The following is an 11,543-nucleotide window of genomic DNA, read 5'->3' on the forward strand; positions in this document are numbered from 1 at the left end:
TCTTGTCTTTGGTCTTACAACAAAGAAACCGGAGCAGTCAGACAGGTTGGAAACACAGTAAGTACAGTATGAGCAGGAAGTGGGTCTGTAAACTATGATGGATGTTTACAACAGACAGTTTGGGCTTTAATTTTATTGTTCACCTTCATCTTCTCTTTTAGATAAGTTTGACTAACCTGGATGTTTGTTTATAACCTGTCTGATTGCCTTACTGCTCCTGTTTCTTAACCCATCTGACTTCTTTTAGTGATGGCTCTTGGTGAGCGCTCATAAGACCCATGCTGTAATAAACCAGAATGATCCTGTTCTGTAAATTCATCACAGACATCATGTCTGCTTTTGTTGTTGTCAGTTACATTACTGTTGCAGAGTAATGCAGTGCAAACTATCAAAATCAGTCACTAATGCATTACCACACAACAACATATAACTTCAAAGCAGTAAAAGCAGTGATGCATTACATAACTAAAGTATCTGTAAATATACAGTATGTTCATACCATACTGAAATGGATAGAAACCGATTGCTGGCAGCGATCTAAAACTGAAAAATATTTGCTAATGTACAAATGGTTGTTGATAGTTGTGGGGGAAACAAATATATTCAGCTTCTCTTAAAATGTGCTGTTTCAGTGTCCCATGATGGTCCAAATACTGATTTTAGAAAAATACTTCATATATAGCCTACGCTCTTTTTTGATGAAGATTGTCAATTATTAATTAATTATGTATTTATTTACAGTTTAAAATATGTTTTTCATAACTCCACACTGAAGACCTGATCATGAGTGGATAAAAGAGAGAGGAGAGGGAGAGTAGGAGCAGAGGGGGAAGGGTGTTTGCCCCCTGCAGGGCTGCTGATGGATGCAGGGCTCCTGGGGTTAAGGGGAGGGCAGCCAGGCCTTGAGCCAGGGTACAGAGTGGCAGCTACCTGCCGCTCATCACACACACACACACACACACACACACACACACACACACACACACACACACACACACACACACACACACAGTCCAGTAGCTTTCATTACAGTTTTTAGTCTAGCACCACCACTTTTACTCACATCATCTAACACACCCTGACCCACTTTATGTCTCACATTGGGGTGACAAGTTTAACTTGTACCCCTCACACTCTGTCTATCTCTCTCTCTCACACACACACACACACACACACATACAGTCACACACACACACACACACACACACACACACACAGGGTAGAAGATGCTAATGGGAGGGAGGGAAGGAAACAGAAAAACAAACCATCCGACAACATGAAGCCTGTCAGTAAAGAAGATAACAGATGAAGAGACTGCAGCATGTCACACATACAGAGAAGAGCTCCACTCACTAGCCTGCACTGTCCTTCATACTGTCTGTCGTATTACACCATCAAGGACACTGGGGGCCAACTGACTCAGCCCACACCTAACCATCTCCTCTGGAGCGCCCACTGGTGGCATAATCCTATATGACAGGCTTACAATGAAATCATGCTTTTTCTCATAGTTGTGGGATGCTTGAGACTTCAGTTGGGATGTAATGTTGGGATGTATAACACAGCCTTTTAGGTCACCCTCATGAACTCTTCTAGTAAAATGCTGAACGGACCAGCCTTTATGCGCGTTTTGGCTCCTGATCTGCTGCCTTGCACCGTCCAGATGGTTGAGAAAGTGAACTCTGCAGAGCGACCTTGCTTTACACTACAAACAGAGCAGAGTGATGTTCTCAATGGGCCACTTGAAGCCTTTTCCAGCTAATTGAATGACTCCTTAAATGGTGTTTATTTATCAGACTGTGAGTTTCTGTGCTCTTGTTGTGGCCGATACTGGGAAAAGCACGTTATCTAATTAATTGTCAAATCAATCAATAAAGTCTAAGTGATAGTTGTCGCGTTCAATGGATGTTCGTTAATAAAAAGGGCGCGGTTTGCAGATAATTAATGTGGTTTGTGTCAAAAACAAAATGGGCCTGTTTAATGTCATTGACCAAGCTGCGAGGTGTGAATGTGTCATCCTTTGGCCAGTCCTAGTTCTGCTGTCTGCTGTCGTCTTAATGAATTGATTTTTCACTCTGTCATCTTCAAGCAGTTCAGCTTTCTAGAGTTTCATTTATTGCTTCGGATTAAGTCATGAATAAGTCTGTTTGTTTTCTGCAGTTCAGTTAAACCTTTAAGGCGAGAAGAGGCAGCTTTCTTTATCAAATGAAGGGAGAGGGTGTTTTAAAAACGCTAATCGCCTGTAATCCTTTTAATATGTCTCACACTTTGCTCTGTCAATACACAAAGCTGAGCAGCTCCAGCTTCACTGAGCACATCCCGAGACTGGAAACGCACGAGTCTAGCTGGACAGAGAGAAGAGGAGAGGGTCTGCGAGGTCATCAGGTTACAGCTGATGATTTATCACAACACAGTTGATGCACTCACATACTGTTTATGATCATGATGGGAGGCGGTAATATTGTATTTTAGTGTGTTGGCTGTGGCAGCCAGGCTCCTCCTCGCCTCTTTTCTCCCCCTGCCAAGTGTGGACCGCTCCTCAGGTAAAAAGATGTTTTGAATCAAAGGGGGAGGGAAGGGAGAGTGGGGGGGGGGGGGGGGGGGGGGGGGGGGGGGGGGGGGGTCTGCTTTTGTTCTGCAGAAAAAGGGGGCTTGTTCTTAACAGATCAGCCTGCCATTTTAACCGGGGGTGTGTGAGCGCCGAGCGAGAGGCTTGACAGCGGTGTGGGATGGGAGCAGAGAGTGGAGAGAAGGAGCGTCCTGCCTGCAGTCCTGCCACAGCCGAGCATCGAGCCACTCCGAGAGCACTGAGGAGCCACAGCCAGCCCGAGTCTCCTCTGCAGCGGATCACACACACCTGAAGGCCGAGGATTACAAACCAGACGGAATAAGTCTGACAGTCCGGATGATTTTTCTCTTTGCATCAGGGTTTTATCTTCTTAGTAAAAAAAATAAAGAATTCAATCCTGCAGCGCTTTTCCCAAAACTTCAGCGTACAGCTCCGCTTCTGCAAGTGCACTTAAACTTTGTGTTAGCCATCTGGCAGTAGCCAGACGCTCTTTATTTTAATTACCAGTGATCATTCATCACTGTTATTCAGCCTTTTTCAGCGGAGCAGGAGCTTGCCTGTGATGGACGTTGATTTGATAAAGAATGAGTCCGCTGTGGTGCGTTCATGAGCCTTTCTGCCAGCACCTCTGACCTTTTTGTGGATTTCAGTGAAATCTTTTGGACTTGATCGTTTTTATTTCCAACGAGATCAGCGGGACTTCGCAGCTCTGAAAGGATCCTGGTCAGAATTTTAGCTACTGGAAGAGCTTTTCACCTCCATCCATCATGCGACCCATCCCATCCAGACTCAGCTATCTGTGAGTGCTTTTTCTTCCTTCACTTCCACTCTTTACGCACTGTTAATGCTCCTAAACGCAGCTCTGAATTAAGTGACTTAATACATTTTATTCTTCTTCTTTGCAGGTTTCTACACTTATTCGCATTTTGCTACTATGCTCAGGTACGTCACTGCTTTTACTCCTTTTTATATAAATATACAGATATAAATGTTTTAGAATCATCTTTTTTTTTATTTTGCACGCTAAAATATGATTAGTTTCACAAATTTCTAAAAGCAACGGTAACCAAAGCTGGTGATGCACAGCGCAGTAAGAGCGAGTGGAGGAAAGGTGAGGGATCATCATAACATTATGTGATACAACAATATCGGATGGCTCCCACGGCGCGGCGGGCAGCGGGGCGCGCGGCCTGCTGGCAGGTTGCTGATGAACAGACCGGCACCTGGCACAGGGACGCGCGAGCACAGACGTGGGCATCAGGGCACGGGGAAATGCTTGCGAGTCTTGTGAAAAATGTCGTGGGGTTTAAAGTAAACGAGGGCCAATGTTTTCCGTCAGCAGCAGTCATTCCATCACAGCGGAGCGCGGCGGAGAGAGAGAGAAATAAAGATTTAGGGTTAGTGTGAGGTTAACGTCAGTGACCTGTTAGTTCACATACTAAAGAATGAGAAGTTTATAAAGTGTTTTTTTTGCTGTGCGCTGTGGAGCGCATTCTCCTGTACGCACAACCTGTAATCACACCGTGCGTCTGTTTTGGAAGCTGTTAATTTCATTTGGCAGCAGCTCTCCTGGAACTTGTTACACTTGTCACTCGGGAAAAAACAACAACAAGCTGTTATTGCGTTAGGATATGTTTTCCCCTCTGTGATTAAGATTTCCTACAGTAACCCGAAGGCAAGCGACTGGCTTCAATCTCAGTATTTTAGTCCTGATTTGATTTTTTTTTTCTCTCTCTCTCTCTTCTGCGCAAATTAATGTCAGTTAAAAAATAAGAATAAAAGAGATAAATGTACACATACTGATTGTGATGACATCTAATTTCTGACAGGTAACCAATCAGTCCCCGCCTAATTTCACGCAGCATGTAAGCGAGCAGAGCAAAGTGACGGACCGCGTGAGCCGCAGGTTGATCCGGATCTACCAGCTGTACAGCAGGACCAGCGGCAAGCATGTGCAGGTCCTGCCCAACAAGAAGATCAACGCCATGGCCGACGATGGAGATGTGCACGGTAAGGCCCAGCAATTCAGTAAAGACACATCATATCTTTTAATATTAAGACAAAGTTTCAAATTGATATATTTTTTGTATCGTTTTTTTTTTTAAGATTCAAACATTTTTGTTGGATTTTGGCTCCAATAAACGAATAATCTCGATTTATTTAGTTTTATGTACATTTTCGATTTACGCTCAGTGAGCGGAAGGAAATCTTTCACTGCGCACTTCAAGGTCTCTTCAGAGCATGTACATTTCAGATTTTCGAATTTAATTTCTTTCATTTTTCTATGCAGTTCTTCTAAAATGTGCCTGCATTTACAACATTTCAATATTTAAATGTTCTTTTTTAGCGTATTATTTTTTTTACTCTTAGTTTCTAGAATTAATTTCTCCTCCTCCTTTCTACTGTGAACGAACATTTTCACTGCACTTTTTTTTTTTTTAACGTGGTTCAAGGCCAATATTATAATGTCATTCACATAGTGAAATAAGGGCTGTATATTCATGACCTGAAGCATTTTAAGAGTAGAGATATGACATAAGTATGCAAATCTGTCACAGCAAAACCACCTACCTTCGAAAAAACACATATATTTAGTTTTTATGTTTATTTCTTATTTTTTATGAAGAGATGAAAATATGTAAGTAAAACAATAGAGGATAGATCATTTCTAATGCAGAATCTCTTTAATAATCTTTAGTCATTCAGAGATCTGATCAAATTCTGCCTTGTTTCAAGATGCTGAAATTCCCCAAATAAGGAAAGACTTGGTGACTCATAGAGAAGGTCATTCTTTGCACCATTTGTGATCCCAGTTACTACTGGTGGATGGGAAGAGGCTTGCAGCTCAGAGAAACTGCCCACTGGATTGTAGATGGTGCTGGAGATGATCCTCCAGAGATCCCGCAGGTCTGGAAGAGCCATTAGAAGTCATCTTACTTCTACCTCCTGAACATTTCCTGCATAGCTGCTTCTCAACCCCCCCTCCTCCACCCCCACTCCATCCAGCTTTAGAACGTAAACTGGCCTCGTCAAGCTTTGCAGTCGCTCTGGCCTACAGTTTCTGTTGTATTTAGAGTAGATTCAATTTCATAAGGAGCATGAACTCATGAAATAAAATGTGTATTGATTATAGTTTGATGCTGCTGTCTGTACAGGCAGGGAGCTCAAATGTAGCTGTTACAGGATGTAATCTTGTGCACGTGTGTGGCCACAAGCTGAAGTCATTTTGTATGAAATGAGAGAGCGAAAGTGTGAGAGTGGGGATGTGTGTGTGTGTGTGTGTGTGTGTGTGTGTGTGTGTGTGTGTGTGTCCCACGTCTTTCTTTCACTCAGACTCTGCCCGTTATTCAGCTCAGCTACAACTGCTGGTTGCGACCACAACTATAACTCTCAGACATGTAGTGGTTAGTCAGTGGGTGGGTGGAAAAGGCCCTGACCATTCCCAGTGACCCCAGTAACCCTGTGGCCGACGCCATGGAACCATTTTTATGAGACAATGTGGATTAAAATGGAATTTATATACGCTCATCTGCTATTTGCTTTCAATGTTCTGGATCAATATCTGTGAGACTGTTCAATTTCTGCAATGCTGATTCAAACACATTGTGTGTATCAGACTGGAAATAACCTGTACACACACACATTATCTGTCATTCTGCAAATTCACTCACATTTATAAATCCAGACTAGTTTTTTATCTTGTTGAAAAGCAACACAAAAATGCAACTGTCCATATTTCCTGTGTCTTTCAGTACTTCTCGGGATATAGAGATAAATGTGGAGCTTTATGTGTGAGGGCAAAGCAGATTTATTTGAAAAGGAATTCTTGATGGGCCTGCCAGGGTCGCCTCTTTAGCTTTCAAAGAATCGAGAGACACGTGGTTTTATCATTTTGCAAGAATTTCAGCTTGCATAAATCCCCAGGAATGGTCCCACAGGTTTTAGTATGTGTGTGTGTGTGTGTGTCTGAGGATAGAGACTATGCATGCTTGGAAACACACTCAAGCATTTCTGCGTGTGTTGTCGATGCTTTTATGTCCATGCACAAATGCGTGCACACTGTTAAGTCATTCATTCGGGTTTTAATGTTTTAAAAATATTTAAACAAAAAAAAGCCACTTTGTGCTAAAACCTTTTTACCACCCTCACATTCCCTCTATCAGCTGTAGTTGTTGATGAAACTTTTTTGTTTCGTTTCTTTAGCTAAACTCATCGTGGAAACAGACACATTTGGGAGCCGTGTGCGCATCAAGGGAGCTGAGACCGGCTTCTACATCTGCATGAACAAGAGGGGGAAGCTCATCGGCAAGGTGAGGGGAAACATTGATCTCAACCAGCAGAAGCAGAAGCAAAAGGTTGGCTAGCTTATTGAAGCTGAGGTCAAAATGTCAACAGTTGTAGCAGCACAGTTAGAAGAGGATTTAAGGTTTGTCTCGTGGTTTTGTGTGGTGTAATGGAAAACCCTGTGGCAAATTGTTGAGAGCAGAAGTTTAATTGTTGAGACCAAAATCATCTATTTGTCCATTTTCTTTGGTGCTCCATGTCAATTCTCACACTACATTTTGTGAAAATTTAAAAAATAAGTAGTTGTTGATGCTCTAAAGCTAAATCATCAGTGGTCTTAAATAATAACCCTAGCAAGTTTTGTTGAAGACCGTTAAGATTTACAGTAAATATATTAAATTACCATATTATTTTGAACTAGCTGGGACTACTTTCCCTTGTGTCCATAGGACTAAAATGTGTTGGACAATAAAAGACTGTGTACAGCCTGATATCACTGCACAGCGAATGAATGACCCAAACAAGTGCTCACCTAAAATAGTTCCAAATATAACACAAGATGCATACATTGTTTATGATGATTTTTACACAATAAGGCACATTCATTATTTTTCTTATTGTCAATAAATCCCAGTAAAAGACTAAAACCAACCAACAAATTGATCTTACTGACAAGTGTTATCTGTACATATGAAGCCTATTATATCTCATTCCGCTGCAGAAAATAGACCCCAAGAAATGCACTATTTCTTCCTGTTTGAGTAATATTTGAAAAAAACGACAGTGACCAGCTATTTTGGGAAATTATATTTTTTTTGTCTTTTCATGGGATTTGTTGACAATAGGAGACACTTAGAATCATTTCAGCCTCTAGGCCATATCTTTAAAACCTTGCTTTAGGTGACAGTAGTAGCCTAGTATTCTAAATGTTTAGCGTGTTGCACTGGTTTAACCTTTCGTGTGTGATTTTGGTGTTGTCATGACTTCAGGACGATGACCAGCTACATCATTTCAGGAGAGTTGTTTGATGCTTCTATGATCAGAGTGTTCAGAGGGTAATAGAGGCTGATGATGGATAAATGATAGCTAGCCTTGCATGATGTTTGTATTATAGCCTTTAAACTGGACTTCTACAATATAAATCTGCAGGTCAGGGCTCAGCTGTACAGTGTATATGTTGCTGTTATTAGAGTATGTAGGTGTGTGTTTCAGGCTGAGGTTATCTCAGTGCCCCTCTCTTACTGTGATGGCTAATAAACAGAGCTGCCAGCCTCCCTGCACCCCCCCGCACACACTCCCCCCGCCCACCCAGCACCCTGCCTCGTACACCATCTGCCCTGAGCTACCGGCCCAGTCACAGCCTGCCCCAACCACAGTGTGTGTGTGTGTGTGTGTGTGTGTGTGTATGTGTGTGCGAAGAGAGAAGGAATGAACAGAGTGTGTCTTTTGGATATGTGTGTGCACATGGTTGCATCATGACTATTTTTAACACACTATTTTGTCCAAAAAGGTGGGAGCTTGTTACAGTAGACTAGCACTGTGTGTCCATGTCCAGTAGATGCTGTTTCAGTTGACCTCACTGTACATTTTATTACTAATGAATTACTGATCAGTTGTGTAATGTTAATGTTACTTGATGATATCACCAACTGGAGGTAACAGTTTACTCATCTTTTTATTTATCACCTCCTCCCTGTCCTGCATTGTTGTTTGAAGTCAACAAGCTGATCTAAAGGGGCCTTAATTGAACACAGCAGAGAGCTGCTGAGATGTATTTAAGGATTTATCGATTGATACTTAATTTGAGAAGCCCTGTTCGGTTAAATTTAACCACAAATGCAACAGGAGATCTAACCAGGAGTGAAAGTGACACTCGGGGGCTGATTAAGGCTTTATGGCTGGAAGCTCCGTCCTGCAGCTACTGACCCACGAGGGCTGCTGGATGTTTGTTGAAGGGGGAGAAGAGTCATCGCTTACTGTCATCCCCCTCTCTCTGATCTGTAATGACTGTAGCATATGCTGCATGTACAGTATGAGGGGAGGGCTCTGTGTGTTTGTGTGTGTGTGTGTGTGTGTGTGTGTGTGCACGTGTGTGAGTGTGTACATGTAAGGGACAGGCTGCACAGGGAAGCCTTTATACATCTGATATTTCCCATCTGTAAATCTTCAATGAGCTGTCCTCTGTGAACATTCCGACTGACTGTTTTTCTGTGTGTGTTTCTGCAGAAAAATGGACAAGGCCGAGACTGTATCTTCACTGAGATTGTGCTGGAGAACAACTACACAGCACTGAGGAACGCCCGCTACGAGGGCTGGTACATGGCCTTCACTCGCCGCGGGCGGCCAAGGAAAGGCTCGCAGACACGCCAGCACCAACGCGAGGTCCATTTCATGAAGAGGCTGCCAAAGGGCCAGCAGCCCGCCCACCCAAGCCACCACCGGCCTTTCGACTTCATCCACTACCCCTTCAGTCAAAGGACTAAACGTACACGATACTCGTCAGAGCGCTGAGGAGTGGGGGCAAGATAGAAAAGGCAGAGAGAGAAAGAGGAGAAACTGACAGACTGAACTACCAGGAGCCGACACAATCCTCTGCTCTCCAAAAAAACCTCTAGAGACATTTTTATACCGTGCATTACTATATCTTAATGTGTAGTTTGTTTTCTATTTTTCTCAAAGTTAAAAAAAAGCTGTAAATAGACAAAAACATGTGAAATCTATTTTTGTACTCCAGACTTTTAGTACTGACCTGTGTAAAAAAGCAAAAGAAAGTTTGTTTTTAGATGCACATAACTCATTGACTTATCGGGGACATCTTAGTAGAGTGCGTTGTATTGTTTTTTTTTTATGTCATTTTGACCAGTGGAGTCGTTTTTTGGACTCTTGCCTGCTGCTCAAGGAGACTTGAAGGGCCCTGATTGACCGCACTGCCAGGGAACGCTGCGTTCAGAGACACAAACTGTCACACACTGTGTTGGAGAGCGCCAGGGTTCAGTAAACGTTGCATAACCACGTGGTGGTAACACTGCAGGGTTTAGCCTCTTGCTAGATGCTGCATCATGACCCAGATCATTCTGTATCACACAGTTAAAGCAAACAGAGCTTTAGGAGCATCTGATAGAACAACGGGGCAGCTACATTTGATAATCACAGGTTTCCTGTTCTGACTGTAAAGTTGATGTGTAGAAAATGCATTGAAGTGTAAGGAACCCCTTGACACACCCACTAACCCTCACCCTCTTGTGTTCTTGTTGCCCCTTGTATGTCTTTTTTATACATATAAAAATATATTTTTATTTGAGGATGTGTAAAATAATTTTAAGGACGGAATATTTATTTAAAATGTTTAATAAATGTACATTAGAATACTGATATTAAACTCTTGTTTGGTACGTGCTTGCTTTGGACCGCTTTGTGAAACATGATAAACACATAACTTTACTGACCACCATTATCATCAACACTTTCATACTTAGTTGTATCTAACTAAGCCTAGTGTTAGTATGAAACCATCTGTGCACCTGCTGCTCTAGTTGTTTTGTGGCTTCCAGGTGGAATATGACGCTCACTGGTAATGTTTTGAATAGGCTGCCATTTGTTCATTATAGATATTACAATCCAATGTTTCAAATTAACAGGTCAACATTCTGGGAAATACACTTATTATAAAAATAATATCCATCTCATGTCTGTGTATTAAGTAAGGAGTCAGGATGTGGTTAGCCTAGCATAGCATAAAGACTGGAAGCAGATGGAAACAGCTAGCCTGGCTCTGTTCAAAAATATACATACAAACCCCACTAAAGCTCGCTGATTAACATGTTGGATCTCATTTGTTTAAATGTAAATCTGTCAATTTGTGGTTTTAGAGGGAAATATTTGCCAAAAGTTTTGGCATCCTCCCAGGACATTTCAGCAAGTGCCCCAAAACAACATGTAATTACGTTCAAGTGACAGCGCCCTCTAGCGGCTGCAGTGACGGGAGCAAAGGAGGAAATCAGGTGACATTATTATAGAGCAGCAGCTTCAAATACAAATCTTGGAGGTTCATTTAATGAATTTCAACAGCATCAAAGTTCCAGTAAGGCTGCATAAGCTGATGTTAGTACAGAAACTCCAGAACTCTGTGCATGAACAGCATTTCTGTATTAATGGGAGATGAGAAACCTTTGATACATAACCGAGTCATTAAACTTGAGCATAAAAAGGAGTGATGACCAGGCAGAGACACTAATGTGTTCATTAGTGAGTTCTTCGCTGTATTCAATGTTTAAAATGTTTGATTTTACAATTATTCTGCTGGAGTCGTGACTGAGTTGTTTGAAGCAAACTTTGACTGGGCCAGCGGCTGAGTAATGAAAGTAAAGTTAAGAGTAATGTAACATGTTATTTTTGCTGCTGAGTAATGAGTAAAGTCATGTAATTACTTTTACAATGAGTAATATGTAACCCGTTATTGATTACAAATTTCAAGTAACCCTACACTGTAGAGCAACAAAGTCTGTGTGGGATTAACAACACATCAGACCTTAACATGGGAGAATACTGTTCATTTCCCCTTTCTAACTGCAAACTAACACAAGATTATTTTAAAGCATCACCACAATTGTCCCCTAACCTTAACAACGTGGTTGCAACCATGATGACAAAGGTCCCCTACCGAAGTAACAAAGTAGTACTTTAAACCCAA

General features: G+C 42.0%; 1 protein-coding gene across 2 annotated transcripts; it reads left to right on the plus strand.

Moving 5' to 3' along the window:
* The first annotated feature begins 2,704 nt into the window (after positions 1-2,704).
* Positions 2,705-10,176, plus strand: fgf8a (fibroblast growth factor 8a). 2 transcript variants are annotated; one of them, XM_042433832.1, is made up of 5 exons: positions 2,705-3,368; positions 3,475-3,511; positions 4,399-4,579; positions 6,773-6,879; positions 9,080-10,176. In XM_042433832.1, exons 1-5 carry the CDS (start codon positions 3,337-3,339, stop codon positions 9,362-9,364), a joined length of 642 nt encoding a protein of 213 aa, XP_042289766.1. In that variant the 5' UTR covers positions 2,705-3,336; the 3' UTR covers positions 9,365-10,176. The 2 variants fall into 2 exon arrangements, with proteins under 2 accessions (XP_042289766.1, XP_042289767.1); XM_042433833.1 differs by having other exon boundaries at positions 4,432-4,579.
* Positions 10,177-11,543: the final 1,367 nt, after the last annotated feature.

The sequence above is a fragment of the Thunnus maccoyii genome, chromosome 14, assembly GCF_910596095.1.
Source record: "Thunnus maccoyii chromosome 14, fThuMac1.1, whole genome shotgun sequence".
In the NCBI taxonomy this organism is placed as follows: Eukaryota; Metazoa; Chordata; class Actinopteri; order Scombriformes; family Scombridae; genus Thunnus; species Thunnus maccoyii.

Excerpts from the sequence above, each read along its gene's own strand:
- fgf8a (XM_042433832.1), top strand. The coding sequence starts at position 3,337 with ATGCGACCCATCCCATCCAGACTCAGCTATCT. Across the intron at positions 3,512-4,398 it reads CATTTTGCTACTATGCTCAG|GTAACCAATCAGTCCCCGCC; the intron begins GTACGTCACTGC and ends AATTTCTGACAG. Across the intron at positions 4,580-6,772 it reads CGACGATGGAGATGTGCACG|CTAAACTCATCGTGGAAACA; the intron begins GTAAGGCCCAGC and ends TCGTTTCTTTAG.